Genomic DNA, 21155 nt, shown 5'->3' on the forward strand with positions numbered 1-21155 from the left:
GCCATTGAGGACAAAGAAAAATATAAATGAATCTTTTTCTTTTATGTGCCAAAATAAGGATTTAATTTTTTTAATATAGGTGTGTGAATGAAATATCCCAGAAGCTTAACCAACAGAGCAAACACATCAGCACTGTAAATTAGCAGCTTGTAGCCTTTCCCAACTCTCTTGGTTATACAGGCACAATATTACATAGTACAATGTTACATAGATGTGATCATGGTAGAGACATCATTTTGAGCACTGAATTTTTATGCGTTACTTCTTATAGCCCTTATTTCTGCATACTTCTCATAATTGTCATTCATATTAGAAAAAAAATATCCATTGCATTAATGAACCAAAGTCTAACTAAGCATCCTTCCTCTAGTGAACATTTGGCCTCTTTCCAGTTTTTGCTTGTAATGTAGCACAACTATAAATATCTTTATACAAATAGATTTTTAAATTTTTATTTTGAATAATATCCCTGGGTTGTATCCAAAATTTGAATTTCTGGATCAAAAATGTATATTAATTTTTATGACTTTATATTTGCTGCCAAATTTCTTTTCAGAATAATTTCATTAGGTGGAAAACAGTGGTAACATTAGGTGTAACACAGTGATGTTATACCAGACATCAATAATTATTGACAGTATTATTAATTAACTTATGTTACATGCTTGTTTACATTTGAATTCAAGAACAGCTGAATATTCTCCAACTCTTTACGTTATCTTGTTTCTCTTATTTCTTTATTTCTCTATTTATTTATGGTTTCTTTTTGTGTGTGTATGAGAGAGAGATGGGAGGATGTATACATGTATGTTCCTATGTGTAAGGGACTGTGTTCAATTGTGAACGAGCATGTGGAAGCCAGAAGTCAACATCTGATCTCTTCCCTTTTTGCTCTCCCCATTGGTTGGTTATGTTTGTTTTAATTTTGAGAGAAGATCTTTTGTTGGTTACTGAAAATAGTGGTTGCCATTTAGGTAGATTGACTGGCCAGTGAAACTCTAGAATCTGCCTGTCTCTGTTCCTTACACCCAGCACCAATGTTTCAAATATGTGCCACAGGGCCCAGATTTTATGTCCATGATGGGAACCCAAGCTCAGGTCCGCATGCTTGCTCAGCAAGCGCTTTACACACTGAGTGATATCTCCAACCCTATCTTTATTTCTCATATCCCAAATTTGATTAATAGTACAGTAATCATTTTGCCTGCATTCCAGGCTGTTCTTACTATTTATCTTATTTTACAAGATAACTAATACCTACAAAGAGTAGATAGAAAGAATTAATGAATCTCAGACTGAAATCAATGAGATGAAATTAACAAACAGTATAAGAATCAATAAAATTGAGATGATTCCTTTTGAGACCATCAACAAGATTGGCAAACCTTTAGCCAAATTAACAAAAAAACACAGATAGAAGACCAAAAAGATGAAAAGAGAGACATTACAACAGACACTGAGGAAATTCCGAGAATCATAAGAGCATACTTTAAAAATATGGAATATGTGAAAGAAATGGATGAATTTATTGATATTATAATCTGCCATAAATTAAAATTAAATAAACAATTCAAACAAACTGATAACCCCTAGTGGAATAGAAGCAGTAATTAAAGTCCTCTGATTAAAGTAAACTCAGGGCCAGATGGATTCTACAAGACTTTAAAGAAGAAATAACACAAATATTCCTGAACTTATTTCACAAATAGGAACTGAAGAAACATTTCCTAGATCTTTTTATGAAACCAGTATTTCCCTGATACCAAAACCACACAAAGACCCAACAACAAAAGAAAATTATAGACCAATATCCCATTTGAATATAAATGAAAAAAATCTCACTAAAATACTTACAAACTGAAATTGAAGAACACATGAGAAAGAGTAACCACCATGTCCAAGTTAGTTCATTCCAGAGATGCAGAGATGGTTCAACATACATACATAAATAAATGTAGCCCATCATAAAAACCGACTGAAAAACAAAAGACACTTAATCATCTTATTAGATGCAGTAAAGGTCTTTGACAAAACCCAACACCCTTTCATGATTAAAAAAGTCCTGGAGAAAATAGGGATACAAGGAAAATACCTAACATAATTAATGCAATTTACATCTACATCATTCAAAATGTAGGGAAACTCAAAGCATTTTCACTAAAACCAGGAACAAGACTGTGACGTTCACTTTCTCCATACCTTTTTAATATAGTGCTTGAAGTCTTAGCTAGAGCAATAAGACAACTATAGGAGATCAAGGGGATACAGATAGGAAATAATAAAATCAGATATTATCCATTGGTATTGTTGTATATATGATGTGGGAGGTGATGTATGTTGTGAATATGTTTTATTGCCATTGGACTAGCAGCCTCTCCCAACATATACTCCCCCACCAGGAAACTCCTGTAACGGATAAACTCAGCAAAGTGGCAGAATACAAAATCAGCAAGCAAAAATCAGTAGCCTTCCTGAATACAAATAACAAACATACTGAGATAGAAATCAAGGAAGCAGTACCTTTCACAATAGCTTCAGAAAATATCTTAGGATAACTCTAACCAACCAGATAAAAAAACTTGGATGATAAAAGCTTGAAGACATTGAAGAAAGAAACTGAAGAAGACACCATAAGATCCAAAGATTTCTCGTGCTCTTAGATTGGTCAAATTAATATAATGAAATTACCAAAAATACAATGTGATACAAATCAAAACTCTAACACAATTGTTAGTCTAATAATAGTATTATTAATAAAATTATTAAATATAAAAATATTAAATGATATTAAACTTCATATGAAAACACAATAACACACGGTTGCTAAAACAATGCTTGATAATAAAAGCACTGCTTGAGCTATCACCACTCAGATTTCAAGTTGCACTACAGGGTTATAATAATACAAACAACACTGACATAAAGACATATTGATCAGTGGATTAAAATTGAAGAGCCAGACATAAATGCACATGTTATGAAGTCTGAGTATTGAGATGGTGCTGTTTTAGATTCAGTACTCCTTGGACACATGTTCAGGTTGCTATCGAGCATTTCTATGTTGAACTTCTTAGCATCATTCACATCCCATCTTCATTTGTCTCTATAACTCTTATCATTTTTCCTTTTTAACAATCTATTTGTAGCTGTTCTCAGACTCTAATAATACCCCCATGTAGATTTTTGAGTCATTTTTAAGTGTGACAGCTAGTCAATTTAATTTTGCTTGAAGTCATAAGTTTTCCAGATATGCTGACTCTTGGCCTTTAGTGTCTCTATCTACATAAATTCCAATCTAATAAACTGCTGTGCTCTGTTACACTTGCTACCTTCAAGTATACCTAAGTATTATAGATTTTGGGAAATGCTACGTGCTATTTGACTTGTGCATCTTTTTGTTTTGTGTAATGGTGTGGGAGAATTGTCTGTATTCTGTCAATCATGTTTTAAATAAAATGCTGATTGGCCAGGCAGGAGGTGTAGGTGGGAAAACAAGACAGGAAGTAGAAATGATGCAAGGAGAGCAGGAGAATTCTGGGGAGGAGGAAGTTGATTCCTCCCACTCCTCCCTAGACCACCGAAGCAGCAGGATGTGAGCTGCCCCACTGAAAAAGGTGCTGAGCCACATGGCTAAAATAGATCAGAAAAATGGGTTAATCAAGATGTGAGAGTTAGCTAATAAGTAGCCTGACCTAATGGGCCAATCAGCTTTATAACTTATAGAGATCTCAGTGTGATTTTTCTCTGGGACTAAACAGCTGGGGGAACTGGGAAGGACAGAAAACCCCCAACAAGCAGGCCTGCTCATGTTACAGTGTAATTGTTTGGAAGGCCACTTTTCCCTCTTAATTCCCAGATCTTCCCTGGCATATTCAGGTCAGATTGGTCCCCTCTGGCCTTGCAGCACATTTTATTTTTCTGCTCTAGCATTTATCAAATTGATTATAATGTGTTTGTTTACATATTTACCTCCCATAATAGACCATGAATTGAGATTTAGATCTTGCTGCTTTATACCCTTAGAAGCTAGGAATATGGTATCTATAAGTGCTTATTGGAAAAAGCACTTATATATAAATAAAATATAAATTATCATCACGTAGATGGTATATAGAAATTTATAGAAGAAGAACAGATGAAACTGATATAGTATCTGTTTACATACCAAATAACTTTGTTTATCTGATGCAAAAAGAATGCATGGATTGCAATTTTGATGTTATTTGAGTAAAGTATGTTGATTTTATAAATAATAATAATAATAATGTTACTTATTAGCTTTAATGGCATAGAACCACACCAGCTTTTAAGGTCTTTGAAATAGGAATGTATAGGACTGCCTCTCCGTTAGAATAGGAAATGGTTTAGAGATAGGGTCCCTGTTTGTATTATCAGGCAGTTACAAGTCTCTTGGAAAATGGGAAATACTTAATAAAATATTTGCTTTATTGTTTTCATGTCCTCAGTCGAGACCTGGTTAGTTCTAGACATGGCTTTAGCTGAAGAATTGTTCTTTTTTTAAAGCATTTTATTTTATTTTTTGCTTTATAAATTATGCCATTCAAAATTTCCACCTCCTCCCGTTTCCCTCCCACTCCCCCACTCGTCTTCCCCCTTCCCCTCCAGTCCTAAGAGAGGGCAGGGTACCCTGCCCTGTGGGAAGTTCAAGGCCCTCCATCCTCCATCCAGGCCTAGGAAGGTGTGCATCCAAACAGACTAGGATCCCCAAAAGCCAGCACATGCAGTAGAATCAAATCCCAGTGCCATTATCATTGGCTTCTCAGTCAGTCCCCACTGTCAGCCACATTCAGAGAGTCCGGTTTGATCACATGCTCGTTCAGACCCAGTCCAGCTGGCCTTGGTGAGCTCCCATTAGATCAGTCACACTGTCTCAGTGGGTGGTAGCACCCCTTGTGGTCCTGACTTCCTTGCTCATCTTCTTCCTCTTTCTGCCCTTCAACTAGACGTTGGGAGCTCAGGCCAGTGCTCTGATGTGGGTCTCTGTCTCTATCTCCATCCATCGCTGGATGAAGGTTCTATGGTGATATGCAAGATATTCATCAGTGTGGCTATGGGATAAGGCCAGTTCAGGCACCCTCTCCTCTACTGCCCAAGGACCTAGCTGGGGACATCCCCTTGGACACCTGGGAACCCTTCTAGAGCCAAGTCTCTTGCCAACCCTAAAATGGCTCCCTTAATCAAGATATCTTCTTCCCTACTCCCATATCCGCTCTTCCTCCATCTCAACCATCCCACTCCCCCCAAGCTCTTCCCAGTCCTTCCCTTCTCCCTTCTCTCTCCCCTTCTCCCCTACCCCCCCACCCCACCTCCACCCCCATGCTCCCAACTTTTGCCTGGCGATCTTGTCTGCTTCCAATTTCCAGGAGGATCTATATATGTTTTTCTTTGGGTTCACCTTCTTATTTAGCTTCTCTAGGATCATGCTCAATGACCTTTGTTTATGGCTAGAATCCACTAATGAGTGAGTACATACCATATTTATCTTTTGGGGTCTGGGTTATCTCAATCAGCTCTTTAGGGTCATATCAGTTTCATCTGTTTGTCACCCATAAACTTCTATGCACCATCTATGTGTTAACAATTTATGTTTAACTCATTACTTTTCTTTTACCAGGCAACATATTTTTCTTGCTTCAGAAATTTACTATAATTGTTTTGTCTATGTTGATCAATATGCTATGCAGACACAATAGAAATTCCAGTCAAAAATTATTTATTGTAAACATTGGTTTATTAAATATTTAAATCTGTACCTGTGATCTAAAAAAAATATTACAATACCATTTTAAGTGTGAATAGAAAGTCCACAGACATAAAAAACCAATAACATAGGAAAACTAAAATAAAAAATATAATAAGCAATTAATCTAAGATAAATTAAAATTCAAGATCTATACTTTAAAAATCTATAATTTAATACTCTTATATGTATATAACAAGATATGTACAGTAAGATATTGTATTTATAAATCAAAAACATATTTTTGTAAAAATATGTCATCGGAATAAATAAAAATATTTTTAAATTAAATATATCTTTTCTTAAATGAAGCTTAATAAGTACTTGGATTATGTGCTCTAGTGATTAACTCCAAGCCACCAATAATGCCTCAGTGTCACATTAAAGAAAGAAATAAAAACATTTCCACCTTGGAATCATTTAGCTAAGGAGTCCAGATTTGAATGCTTTTTTCATGACCCATGTGTCTTCTGTCCTCTGTCTTGCATGAGTCTGAATGTGTGCCTGCATGAAGGTTGTCTTGTGAGTTTGCTTGTCCCTGTGTCTCTATGTCTATCTCTATGTTTATATGTCTGTTGTGTCTATGTGTGAGTAATGTCTGTATGCCATATGTGCATGTGTTGGTGTGTGTATGTCTGTCTGTAACAAAGGGCTTTGTTCTATTTATTGAATAGTAAAGAAAACATAACATGGGGAAAGGAATGGGATACTTGACAGAAATCTTTATCAGAGTTCTACAAAGAACTGAGTCACTGACTCCAGCTGATCCCAACTGACACAGATAACAAATACCATTATTTATCAACCAATGTCCATAAATGGTTGCTTTCAACCTTTATGGTAGGTATTAGGAAATTGCTTTCAACTTCTGTGTTTTGTACTTTCAGCAGATGATACACATTCTGGGTCAGGGGTATGGGAGAGTAGTGACTTAAGATTACAGCTATGTATTATCTTGGGCTATAAAAGTTAATTGCATGGAAAATCCAAGACAAGTAAAGTTGATTGTCACATTGTTCTCTTAAAGACAGGTATAATAACCAGTTTGAATACACAGTAGGCTAGTAGTGACCTCAAAGTGAATTATTAACTCTGACTGTGAGTTCCAGTCTCACAGTCTCCTAGATGTCACAAAAAGTTCCGGTCTCCTAGAATGTGAGATCTTTTGCATTACTACAAATAAGGATTAGACAATGCTTTTATCTTGTTCTGCTACAGCAAGAAGCCTAAACTGGGTAATTTATAAAGGAGAGAAAGTTTCCCTCACAGTTCTAGATACTAGGATGTCCAGGATCTGATGTGAGTACTGGTTTCCGTAATCGATTGTAGTAGAACAAACACAATGAAGATAAAAAGATTTAAATTTATTAAAATTCAGAGAATTTATATCTGCTTTAGGAGCCTTGCTATTCATCTTTTCCCTCCAATTTATCCACTATTCAGTGTCCAAAATATATTATTTAAAAGTTATAATTCATTTGATGTCATTCACTAATGTTTTCTGTTGTTCTTAGAATAACACATGAGTTTTTTTTTTTATTTTGATCCACAAGGCCCCACAGTTAGTGGCCTGCCTACTGCCTAGCCCTGTATATTTATTAACTGCCACTCTCCCTTGTTCTTCATCCCAGAATTCTTCCCATCTGCCACACGACTGATTTTGTCTCATTCTTTAGAGTCCCTTCTTTCACTACGTACCTGCTCATTTTACAATATTTATCACAATTTGTAAGTATGTATTTGCTGTTTGTTTGCTTATTGCTTCTAGTTTATAAACTGTGAGGATGTAAAGAATCTTTGTTGTGTTTATTATTACCAAAATGCCTACTACTTAATTTCTCACATTTGTTGATAAGTTTGTGAATGAAGAATGGAAGTCGGCCCCACATAATACAGAGTTTCCAGCAGAATAATCTAATGTGAGCCTGTATACGAACATACAGACAGGCTCAGCTTTCTGCTCCATAAGTTGCAGAGAACTATGGAAAACATTCAAATTAGAATAATGGGGATAAAAATTGAAAAGAGCTAGGAAGCAAACAATAGTGTTTGCTAAGTATTGTGTGTTCAATAGTCAACAAGCCAGAAATAGGAAAACTGACATTTTGTATCTTGAATATCTATCCTTGTTTGTACATGATTTCTAACACTTCTATTGAGTATCTGAAAATAATGGGTAGCTGTCTATGTGTGATAAGGTACAGGCCTTGTAGGTCTGCCAGTCTCTATGAGTTCATATGTACATCACTTCTGTTGTGTCTGGAAGACAGTTTCCTTCGAGTCATCCACCACCTCTGGTTTTTATGATCCTTCTGCCTTCTCTTCCACATAGATCCCTGGGTCTTGAGGGGTAGGGATTTGATGAAGGTATCCTACAAGGCCTGTACAGGTTCAAGACAGATGGGATCCCAGCACTGATAGGGGGAAGTGGACATTGGCTCCCACCTCTAATGAAGAATTTATTTGCAATTGAAACCTTCTGGCAAAGGAAAAATCAGTTTTCTCCAATGGAGTTTCTCTGTGTTTACTTAGTATTGAGTGTTCCAAAGTCTCTTACTTTATGTACTTGCCCAGTTGTGGGTCTCTATATCAGTCCCCATCTACTGCAGGAGGAAATTTTTCTGATATGGGTTGAGCAAGGCACCAATCTTGGTATAGTGGTAAGTCATTAGGAATCATTTTCTTGCTAAGTGCCTTTAGCAGAATAATAGTGTTGGGTTTTCTCTTAGGCCCATGATCTGTCTAGTCTCAGTTTCTTGTCATAAAGAAAAATACATCGAGCCGTTTTCTGTAACCTAAAGTTTACTTATCTTCTGATTTTAACTTGAGGCCGCAGGAGTAGTAACTTCCCTCCCTTCTAGCCGTCAATTACTCAAAAGTGTTGTAAAGAATGCGAGCAGAGGAAAGAGGGCAAGCAGAGGAAAAAGATCATGCTGGGTATTTGTTTGTTATCACCTCCGTTGTGGACATCAGATTTCTCAAAGGGTGGTAGCAATAAATTATTTCAAAAGTACCTTTCATCTCTAACATTTTAAAATTTGAAGATACTTAGCTTAGCACAAAACAAAAACATTTTCCAATTAGTTTCTTGTTTTGTAACAAACACTTGGGATTTCTCTTGTGCAGGTCAATACAGAACAATGATAGAGAATACGTTTTGAAAGTAGGTGAGAATTGATTTTCTACTGATTCATCAATCTAAGGACCTGTTTATTCTCTTCCAAGCCTCCGTGTCTTCATTTGTAAAGTGGACTGTGACTGAGGTCTTGGCCTTTCATAGAAATAAATGAGAGATGAATTTAAAGGCTTTGCACTGTTCCTGGCGTGTGTTGACACCCAGAGAAATGACTGCCACAATCGTTGAGAACAGATGCATTTTCATGATGAAAAAGGCAATTATTAGTCTAGAGGCATTTTACCATGACTCAAATACAGGTTTCTAGGCAGTTAGATAATTGAGTGAGGAAGGAAAATCTGAAGACTATAATGCCACATCAGTATCATGAGGGTGATCACAGCTCTACTCTCTGACTTCTGCCACATCCATTCTTTGAGCAGAAGCACAGCTGGGGACAGTTTGGTGTAATTATCACAGTGTTATTCCTAATAATTGTTCTGTTTCGTTTCAAATGTGAAGGCATTATGTGACTTCACCAAACTGCAGGAGGACAGAAGAGAATAATGCCTTCCTTTCTTACTCTGTAAGGAAAAGAATCTACCTCTTTTTGCCCCTAGAGAGAAATTCTGCCTGCTTGTTCAGTGTTCATTACCAGGGAAGTGCTGGCTACTGCACCCAGCACTGTCTGCTCCCTAGATGACAGCTATTTTAATGGCCCATAACTCTAAATTCTCTGTGAATTTTTATTTATTTTTTTAGAGAGTACTTCTTTCCAGCTAAGGAATGAGCCTGGTTGCTTACCCAAGCTCAGGCTTATGAGTTATTACTGTTAGGAAAGATGTATTTCTCTGTCTCTAGCATCAGAGAAGTCAGCAAGGGGAAGGAGTTAGAAAGAACATCAGAGAAGGAATTCAGATGCCTGAAATGGACAGTCACGTTAGCACTGTAAAAGTCACATGATCTTTTTCTTCCATACTTTTGTCTTTTCCTCTTGAGCCTCCTCCTTATAATTCTATTTTCTCCTCCAAGAATGCTCCATTGTGATCTAATCTACGTGATAAGTAGAAAAAGACAAGATCTCCTGAGTAAATTGGGATCATGAAAAAGGGTTGAAGGGGAAGGGAGAGCCAGAGAGAGGAGCAGAGAAAAATGTAGAGCTCAATAAAATCAATTTAAAAAAAAAGAATGCTTCATTGTCCCAGGAACTGCTAAGACTAGAACTTGTCAAAAATCTAGTCCATTGTATTAGTTGCTTTTCTCTGTTGCAGTGATCAAATTCGCCAGACAGAATGCAACTTGAGGGAAAACAAATTTATTTTGGCTCAGGATTTGAGGCTCTGGTCTTTCATGGCAGTAAGATATGGTGACAGTAGCATGAGGCCTTTTGTTCACACCTCCATAGGATCAGGAAGCAAAGACCGGACTAGAAACAAGCCACACTATAAGCTTGCCCCAGACATCTGCTAACCTCATCTGGGTGCCACGTCCTAAACTAGCACCACCAGCTAGGAGATAAGAGTTCAAGCAGGAGCCTGTGAAGAAAATTTCACACAGAACCTGTGAAACTCATGAGCTACCTGCATTAGATACACCGACAGTGATTGTTAAAATGCATCATGCTTCTGTTTTTCAGTGCTTATAGTTACTGTAGAAAATAATGGATTTCATTATATTTCATGCTTCTTTATAATATACGGCGGTTATATTGATCCCTTATTCCCCTATTTCGCCCCACCCCTACTTATGCTGTGTCCCTTTCCTCTTTCCGAATAGACTCACTTCTATGTCAGGCCTTTTTCTGAAAAGTAACATGTAATGCTTATCTTTTGAGTCCGACTTGTTTCAGTTACCGTGATGATTTCCAGTTCCATTTATTTTTCTGTAAAAGATATACCTTTTAGTCTTCTTTAGGACTGAATAAAATTAATTTCATTGTGTACCTGAATATACCATATTTTCTCTACCAGCTCATCTGATTTTGGATATCTGGGATGATTCCTTAACTTGACTATTGTAACTAGTGTCACACATGGTTGTGCCAGCGTCTTAGAGTCCTGATATAAGCACAGGTGTGTTCACTCAGGAGTGTATACAGGTGTGTATACTCAGGAGTGGCATATTGTATGATAGTTTTATTTCCTTATCCCTCTATTCTTGCCATAATGAATGCTACCCCCACCTTTTTTCACACCCTCCTTTCTAGGATACAGTTTCTCTCACTGAACCTCAAACAGTCCCTGAAGCTCACTATAGTTTATGCCGGCCTTGGTCTCATGGTGGTTCTCCCACATTGGCATTTTTGCTTATTTCCTTAAGGACTGCTATTCCAAGTGGGTTGAGATGGAAATCTCGTATAGTTTTGGTATGAACTTCTTCGATGGCTTAAACCACTGACATTTTCATCTATTTGATGATCATTTGTATTTCTTTAGAGAAATTTCTGTTCAATCTGTTTGCCCATATAATGTACTTGGGTATTTATGGATTTGAGGCTTTAAGGTTATTAATTTTTAGAGTTCTTCATTCCAATTTCCAGTTTATTGACGTATAAGTTGTCCCTATTCCCTAATGATTCACTAGATATCATTGGTGTCTGTTGCAATGCTGTTTCATTTCTACTCCAAAACTTCTCTCTTTTCCAGCTTGATTCTTAAGATCCAGCTCAGACTTGGCAAACCTGAGTATGTGGAGATGGAACCAAATGTTGTTCTTTCAAACAAAGGCTCCAAAGAATATTGGTCCAGCAAAATTGAGACTCACTACCATGTATGGGCAGATCAGGTTCTGTTTCTATTTTATTGATCAAGAAATAGATGTGTACAAATGTTACGATAACAAGCCATGACCAGGGAAAGGATACCCGTATGTATGTAGTGGCTGCACTGCACTACCCACTGCTCTTGTTTCTCCATCTGTGTCTCCCACTAATCTCACAGAGTTTGCAGGATAGGTACTGTTCTCTCCATACAAAAGGGTCCTGGGAAGTTAAAGTCACGAAGCTAATGATAGTACCAAGTTTCAAAACAGATATCTGTTTTACTCTTGGACCCAATAGATTTTATTCTATGGTGCCATTTTCCTGAGTTTTCATCGTTCACCTAAGGATGGTATAAACAGTCAAGAATATGAAAAAGAACCCTTCACTTGAGGCATGTGGTATTTGCTCTCACTCTGTCAGCTTCTTACCACAGCTTCAGCTCCTGGAAATTTTCCTTCCTCTGTGAAATTCATAATCATATCCTGACGCATGTTTCTCCCTTCCCACCGGTTTCCACAGCCAGGACAAATCACATCAAGTCAGCTAAAGCTTCTGTGCTTGAGTCCACGTCTGCGAGCCTCCTCAGCAGCACTGCGGTTTGCCAAGCCATGCCTAGCATGATGATCCTCCAGCCAGCCCATCAGTGCTCGCCAGAACCTTCCAGATATATTTCAATGTTGTCCCTCAAAACCGCTATTCTCCCAGCTTCCCTAATCAAACAAATTGATTTGGCTCTCATGTATGTGTTATTCTCTTGTGTGTGCTTCTGTCCGGTTTCAGACATTGCCTTACAGTCTCCCTCTTCTCAACCCTCATCCCATAATTGACTTTATCTTGAGGTCCATTTAGAGGTAACAAATGCATTCTATCTTGAGAAAGATTCTTACCAGTTCCCAGACAGGCGATAATGTATTGTGATCACCCCCAGCCTCTGCTGTGGACTCAGGAAAAGTGGCAACGCAACAAAGACTACAAATCTGCTCCCGGCATGGTTGTAATAAGGGCTTGAGAGTAGAATCGGGGTTAGTATTGTTCTGTAATTAATTACATGGGTGGTCTTGAGCAGTTTCTTCATTTGCCAAATGAAAGAAATAATACCACCACCTCCTGTAGCTGATGGTTGCTGTGGGACAGAAAATCAGTATTCTTTGGGATGTCGCCCCAGATTGGCTGCCTGTGCTCCAGGAGGTGACCCTAAGCTCATGCACATGCTGGCAGAACTATGTGAACTCAGTGGACTTAAAAGGAATACGTGATGTTAGAGGGAAAAAGTGGTGGGTGGAGAATAGGAGGACTTGGTGAGTAGGGGTGGATTTGACCAAAATGCATAATGAAATTCTCAAATAATAAATTAAAATAATAATTATGAATAAAATATATAAACTAGTTAAAGTAATTATCAATCAGCAAATGTTGTTAGTTTGTTTTCCTGTCTTTGTTCAAGATCAAAATTAAGTTAAACATGAGTGCAACTTTTATCTTAAAAAGAAATTGGTTGGAGAGTCCTTTCATTTCAAAGCCTGTGTATAGAGGCTATATAAACTACTGTATACGGAGATGTGTAAACTGTCAAAGAGGACTGGAAATAGAGGCCTCGACAAACATTCAGCTATGCTATTTTTAGTCTACGGTCACTGAATCACTGTATACAAATAAGGGAGAGATGGAGAGGGAATAAAGGACAGAAGAAAGGGTTGGAGTGGGAGGGAAAGCCCTCACTCCTAGAGGAGGGAAGAGGAAGAGGAGGCTGCAGTGGTGGCAGCAGCAGCAGTGGGAGGAAAGAGGGCTATAGTTTATTTGCTGCATCCAGAACTCAGTATAGCAAGCATATGAAAAAGTTAAGCATGGCAAGGGAAGATGCCTGAAATTCGCCTTCTGTCTAGAGGTCAACTTGATTTACTGATAGATAATTTTCTCTCAAGTCTTTCCCAGGCCTATGAATAGCATGGTTGTTACACCATATTTGTGTTACTTGTATAATCGGTGGTTCTTTTTGCAGACAAGGAGGTCAGGTTTCTGTATTCTTATTGAAGTGTGCACTCATTTAGATATCCAGTTCCCTGTGAAGTATTCTCTTTTCTGGAAAAAAATCCAGAAACTAGTCTTTAATATTGTACTTTGTAGTCCAGAAATAGAAATCAAACTCTAGAGATAGTGGATAAAGATGGACTTTATTATAAGTGAGAGTTGTGATCTGTCCCGGGAGAGAAGGTTCAACAATATTTCAGATCCGACATATATGCAGGTGGGTAACAAAGGAAAGAAAGTCTCCCAGATTCTGAGTCTCCTGGAAGAATAAAGGACTGTCACAGTGAAAGGGGATTTTCCTCTATAGCAACAGATTGGCTTCCATGGGAAAGACCCCAAATGCAGGAATGTCTACCTGGCACTGGCCAATTTTCTCTTATACGGGACTCTGAAGGTCACATGAGAGCAAGCACTTCTCCTCTAAGGTCATAGTCCGGACTTCCAGCCTCATGACAGGGCATAGAAACATGCAACTTGGGAAAAACTGAAATTTCCCCTCTAGTCAGTATTCACATCCTGGGTCACCTTTGACTTATATTGGAAATCTTCCACTAATGCTAGAGCTCTTCTGTGTGCATTTATCCCATCTAACATCACTATTGCTGAACATTGTGCAGCTCCATTAAAACTGCTCATCTGTGTGCTTTGGGCCGGTTTCTGGGACAGAGGCAGAAGGAAGGAGCAGAGTATCTGTGATGAACCAGAAGATAATGATCATTTAGGGCTCATTGTCTAAAAGACTCCATGCTCCATGACTATTTACTTCTGGTTCAGTGTGTATTCAATAGGATTAGAAAGTCCTGTTAGAAGTGCCGCAGTAGTGCTACAATTAAACTTTCACAGCCTCTCTTGCTCTACCGTACTAACCATGTTTCATTCTCACTATGCAAAGCCTCCCAGCCCTCTGCAGTAGACTCCTGCAAGTCTACTCACACCAGTGACTCACATTCACTACAGCTGGAGTCATCCTCCTGAAAGCCAAATCCGATCCTGATTTTGCTTTTAGTGTAACCATAGGATAAACTGAACAACCATACAAGGACATTCTCATGAAGGACACACTCTCCATATTTCATGGTCCTGTTAGTAGCTGGTCACACAGGTATAAATGGGATTTGGACGAGCATCTCACTGTTAGTACAGAGGTCAGATTATTAACATTGCCACTTTCCAGAGCCCTGACAGCCTGAGCTCTTGCTGCTCCCTCACCTGTTTTCTGGCATCCAGCCACAGTGAACTCTGAGAACATAGCTTGCGTTTGCTCATGCTGACCATCAGCCAGGTTACTCCTCATACCACAAGCTCTTCCCTCCTTCACTGTCATAAATGATATGAATCTGTTCTCCATCCACATCCCCTCTAACACTGTTCACAGTAGAGCTAGCTGCTCTCTTGACTATGACCATATGAGAAGTTAGTTGGTGTTGCAAAAAGGAGCAATGGGCCGCTTCCCGCCACCTGGATTCCAGCTAGTTTACCCCCAAAATAATACACAGAAACTGTATTCTTTTAAACGCTGCCTGGCCCATTATCTCCAGTCTCTTATTGGCTAGCTCTCACATCTTGACTAACCCATATCTAATAATCTGCATGCCACCTCGTGGCTTACCGGGAGGATTCTAACCCACATCTGTAGAAGGAGCGGCAGGCTGCGTCCTGCCACCTGGCTCCCGGCTAGCTTTACCCGAAATAATTACACGGAAACTGTATTCTTTTAAACACTGCCTGGCCCATTATCTGTAGCCTCTTATTGGCTAACTCTTACATATTGATTCAACCCATTTCTAATAATCTGTATGTCACCATGAGCTCGTGGCTTACTGGAAAAGATCCTAACCTGCATCTGTCTCAGAGAGGAGAGTCATGGTGACTGCTTCACTGCCTTCTTCCTCCCAGCATTCTGATCTGTTTACCCTGCCTACCTAATTTTCTATCCTATCAAAGGGCCAAGGCAGTTTCTTTATTAACCAGTGAAAGTAACACATAGAGAGATGACCCTCCTCCATCACATGTCCATCTTGGGCAGGAGAAGCATGGCGTCTGCCTCACTTCCCTTCTTCCCAGCATTCTGTTCTGTCTACTCCGCCTACCTATGTTCTGACCTATCAGGCCAGGCAGTTTTCTTTATTAATTAACCAATGAAAGCAACAGATAGATAGAAGACTCTCCTACATCATTTCCCCTTTTTCTGTTTAAATGAAAAAGGAAAGGCTTTAACTTTAACATAGTAAAATTGCATATAACAAAATAGTTATAAAGCAAGAATTGCAGTTACAATATTTATATCTATTTTATCTTTTATTATAACAATGGAAAACTATAACTATCCATTCTTCAACTCTATCAAAGACTCCAGAGGGATATAATATTACATAAGTAAACAAGAAGTAAGCAACTTCCAAAACTCTAGAAATGACACAGACATCTCGCTGCCTGTACAGTCACCCAAAGTTCCTCTGTACCATTGGGGCATCCATCTTCGGCCTACAGGCCCATAGTATCCAGCAGACATTTCCATGAAGCAGGAAATTTCAAAGACAGTTCAGTCACTATCTGCTGTGTCCTGCAGAATGTCTCACAGTTCATGAATCAGGAATTCCGAAGGATCATCTCATCTTTAGGCAAGTTCAGCAGTTTTCTCTCTGCAGGTTCTTTATGTGCAGTTTATGCATCAGTCCAGGCAAGAGCAGTTTCTTGCTCAAATGACTATCAAACTCCATAAGGAGCCTCTTCGATGCCCATCTTGCTCTTGAAGTAGATTGGTGCTGCCAAGAGCAGATGTGTCTCATTGTCATGAAAAGCCCTAAGTTATTAAAACATTAAATGCTGTATTCTGTAGTCTTTGAAAGATATGAAGAATGCCTAACTGAAATATTTCTCTATATATCTAGAAAATCTAACTAACATGACTACAAGCTTGACTATTATCGATAATTATACATTAACAACCTATACTTCCTAATTATACATTACATTTTTAAATGAACTACACAATCACAATACCTCAATCAAGATCAGAAATACATATACATATAACAAAATTGACCTTAACTTTATACCAATAAAGCAAAATTTATACCAATGTAAATTATTCATATCTATATCATATTTATATATGTAAAATATAAATGTAAAAGAACATTTATAAACAATATCTGGGAATATGGACATAGTTATTTCTCTCCAAACTTCTTCCTGCTGTATAGGGGTGCTGTTAATCAGCTCTTTCATGGTATACCCTGAGTGCTAACTTCATCCCAGTCGGCAGTTGAGTGAAGTAATTTTTTTGAGGGTGTTCATAGCAACCTTTCAGGAGGGTGTGGTCTATCATACCATATTGGAATAGAAGCAATCCACAGGGTCTCATCCTCTGTGACAACAAAAGAAGAATCTCTTTTCCAAAGTATCATATCCTTAGATCCAAATTCTGAAGTTATAATATTTTTAGAACATATATGTAGTTTGGCAGACCACACAATGAAATGTCTCTCTGTATTTAGCTCCTTCACAGTCAAAAAAAATTTAAAGAAAACGCAATAATACACAGAATCCAGGCTCTCTGAGAATTTTCCATTTTTACGTGCCTTGTTTTTCTTTATTTCTTTTAATCTATAACTATCTGTACTATGTCTCTTTAAAGACTTTACCCTTTTTAAAAGACATTACCTTTATTCTCTATATTCTTTTTCTTCTCTCTCCCAAGCCTACGTACACTCATCCCACACTGTGACCCATTTGGAGGTCTTTTATGTCTGAATCTGTCCTATTGTGAATCTGTAATTTTTTACTGTCTTGAAGAGCTTTTAAAATGCTGAGTAGCTTGGTTGCGGCTGTTCTTGATATTGGCTCCACCTCTCTCCAATTTCAAAATGGTGAACGTACCATTCCTGCTAGCTCTGGGGCCACCAGGTAGGAGCCACACTCAGCAGTTTAACTCTTGAGACTGAGCGTGCAGCACAGAAACTCTTTTCATCCAAGTTACAGTCAAATCTGACAGGCAGAGCACCGCACAGCCTGGAAACATCTCTGTGTATGGTGGCAGGAATCCACCGTGTTCTCCTGCCTGCCTAAGCCTGATTTGGCCCTCTGCCCAGGTGCAGGCGGGGAGCGCTGAGCCATTGGCATGGTCTCAGAGTACTTTCTTCCCCATCCCGAGAGGGCACACAAACATCCGGGCCCAGAAATGCTCCATAGCCTGAGTTTGCACCTGCGGCAGGACCCAGGAAGCCACGTTTTAAAACAGCGGAGCTTTTTTTCTGCCGCTATTGCTGAAACAGGAAAATTTCCCTGCGGCCCGCCACCAACAAACAGCAAAAAGCTGTGTTAAACTCTCTCTCTCTCCTTTTTAAGCCCTCTCAGGTTTTTAAGTGGATTTAGCCGGCCACATTGGGCGCCACTCTGTAAAAGGATTCCATTCCCACTCCCTTCCTTCGACTTTGTAGTCTTTCCTTTTCTTTCCCTGACAGGTGCTAGTTGTGTGCCTGTTGACTCAGGATAGCACAGAGCAGGGTGGGAAAAACCAAGCACTTACACCGTTCTGGCCTTTAATTTCAAAAGGGAACTCCTGAACAGGGAAGCAAGGAGGAGGTGAAATCTACACCACACTCAAAGGGGATTTCCTTCCTAGTGAAGTGAGATGAAGTGGCATAATCCACGTTAGATTAGTTGTATGGAATGTCTGAAAATTCTACTTTTCTAGCCAGTGAAGAAGCTGTATATGGTCTGCTTAAAGTGATAAATTACATCTAACATCCTCACCACCAAATAAAGCAGGGCTACGAAGTAAAAGAAATCACATATACAACACACACATATGCGCACACGGTGGATACTAACTAAATACTCAGGAAATGACCAGTATCCACCAAACCATATTGACATTTTGACTCAACCCATCAAACTAATTCTGGACCAAACACTGTGTTATATTTTTTAAATTCTTGATCCTGGACTTCAGTGTGGTACTACAGAGAGAAATGCAAAAAAAAAAAAAAAAAGAAAAGAGGTTGAATTCAATCCAAGACCACTGTAGAGACTACTTCATCCTCCAGGTGTTCTTCCTGCCCAGTCCAATGCTTCTCTCTAGTCCCCTTCTGACGTCCTCCTTTCCCTTTATCCCTTTATGAACTTCACTTTGTGGTTGGCCAAAAGTCATAGTTTCCCACTTTTTCCAGTTCCTTCTACAGGTAAACTGAGTCCTTTCCCACCATCACAACAAAACAGACCCTTTGGGTTGCTCGTTGCACCCCTTGTCCATCCCATCTGTCTGGAGAGATTCTTCTATGCTAGGACACAGCTAGGGCCTTACAGAAAAAAGACCATCTCTTCTTCTGGTTCAAGAGTTCTTTGATTATAAAACAGAATTAAACGTTTGCTTCAAAGAGAAAATCCCCTTGGAGTCTTGAGGCTGAAAGGAGCATTTGGAAGAACTAAGGTGTTTTTTCTTTGATTTCTGATTTTTGAGTGACAGCTCTCTCAAAGAAAGATAGTAGCCATAGCAATACATGTCCTCCAACAAGTGAGCAGGGGCAGTTACTTCAAATATGTGGCCATGGCATCTGTGAATCATGAATGAAGCCTTCTAACTTTGGTTCTTCTGGACCTCCAGGAGGTCACAGAGGTCAGAGAGCAATTGCTCACAAGGTTTTGCTGTGCTCTTGGCTTCCCAGAACCAGGCCTCCCCCCCTGCTTTTGAGCTCAGCATACTCAACAGAGAATACTTAGTTTCTTACTTTTTCCTCCAGAAGTATATGAATTGCTCTTTGTGGTGCTCATGTTTCTACCCCACCACGTTTCACACAGATGTGACAGCTTTGCATTGGAGCATATTTGATAGAGCCTCACAGATGTATATATAAATAGGGTTTTCCCATACTTTTTCCGGGGAGACAGGCCTGCAGTTTTTCAAAATTATCTATTGTCGTCCCATCCAAATATTATTGTTTCCCAGCAGAGATCAGTCTTCAGAGTATATGAAATAAGGGCAGGGAAGTTTCGGTTCTATGAAATCAATGTGATAACTGTCGGGTTTGGGCTTAGGAAGACAAATGCAGGTAAAATACTGTACTGGAATTTTGATTTCTATGACTGGGGCTTTGGGTTCTTTGAGAAAGCATATCTGAGTGTGGATTGGTCCAGTGTGTTTCTTGGTTACCCTATTTTAGCTCTGGAGAAATGTTTTAAGTCATATCATCTTTCTTCCTCTCTTCCTTGCAGATTCATGAAGGTGGCAGGGAGCACAGTAGATGCGGTTACCTGGCAACAGTAGGTATTCATCACTTTTAATCTCCTTATTATCGGCTGCTGTGAAATGAAAGATAATTAGTTGTCACCAAGTTCACAGATGACATTTAATAAACCAGCCTTTATCTTTCAAAAAATTAAAATCACCTCTAAAGCTGTTATTATAACACATGTTGTCTGATAATGCTATGACTTTATTTTGTCATTTCAAAATCATAACTTCCCCCAAAAAAATACTGACACAAGTTGGAAAGCTCACCTATTAATGTACACTCTTAAATTGATCTGTCAGGATGAAGGGTAATGGAGATTAAGCGTGGCACCATTTCCCTATAGGCTTTCCCTTTGGAAATAAATTTCCCTGATTAAGAGAGGAAACAGTTTCAATTGTTCAAAATGTCATGTGAAAATAGAAATACCATATTATATTCTTAGCTGTGGTGTTAATTAGGGCCAAAAAAATTGATAATATAAAGCATGTTAAAAAGAGAAAAGGAATGTTCAGAAAATGAAGCAGCTTCCAGAAAAGGGATAAGCTGCCGCAGTCCAGGAAGAAGCTCACGTTGGCATTCCCGTCGCCTCAGTGTCGCTTGCTTTGGAAGGGCAGCTGCATTTAAGTTTTCTGTGAGTCTCCTCCTGTCTATGCCAGGGTTAGAATTTGGAATCATTTTCTCCCCCCACAGCATCTCACTCACTTCACAGTTGAGATATCTCCCACTCCACACCCTGCTAGCTCAGACTGTGACCATCCTTCTTAGTTAACCCCTCCCACTTGTCTGTCCCGTTTTATGTGGGTTCATTATGGTACATGAAGGCGTGAAAGAAAAAAGAAGTGGATAGACTATTTATTAAACTATCCAGAAAGGACTTTGGGGTTGTTGGTAATAGCTCAAATCATTGTAGAAACTGTTTTAGCCATTTTTTAAGAAGTTCTGTTCTTCATCCCGTTTTTGTGAGGCATAGAGTAGGTCTATTGACTTGTCATTTATAGCCATCTCATTACTCCAACTCTTCCCTGGCCTTGGATTTTCTGTCTGTCGTGGTTTAAATGAGAAATGTCCCCTATAAGTTCATGTGTTTAAACACGTGGTTCCCAGTTTGTGGCCCTGTATAGGGAGGTCATGAAATCTTACAGAAGTGGAGTCTTGCTGGAGGAAGTGTGTCCCTGGGAACAGGCTTTGAAGGTTTATTGCTTTCCCCCATTTCCTATTCTATCTATCCACCAGCCCCCACCCTGTCCTACCTGT

The 21155-nt window shown here is 38.9% G+C and overlaps 1 protein-coding gene across 3 annotated transcripts in view; it reads left to right on the forward strand.

Annotated features, from left to right (window-relative positions):
* Nucleotides 1-21155, forward strand: part of Hpse2 (heparanase 2 (inactive)) — a 602385-nt gene that overhangs the window by 398650 nt on the left and 182580 nt on the right. For all 3 annotated transcript variants that reach the window (XM_085693954.2, XM_085693953.2, XM_085693952.2), the window contains one exon: nt 19882-19929. In XM_085693954.2, the coding sequence (XP_085550080.1) occupies nt 19882-19929 (48 nt within the window). The remainder of the gene's footprint in view (nt 1-19881; nt 19930-21155) is intronic.

The sequence above is a fragment of the Myodes glareolus genome, chromosome 7, assembly GCF_982192425.1.
Source record: "Myodes glareolus chromosome 7, mMyoGla1.1, whole genome shotgun sequence".
Lineage (NCBI taxonomy): Eukaryota > Metazoa > Chordata > Mammalia > Rodentia > Cricetidae > Myodes > Myodes glareolus.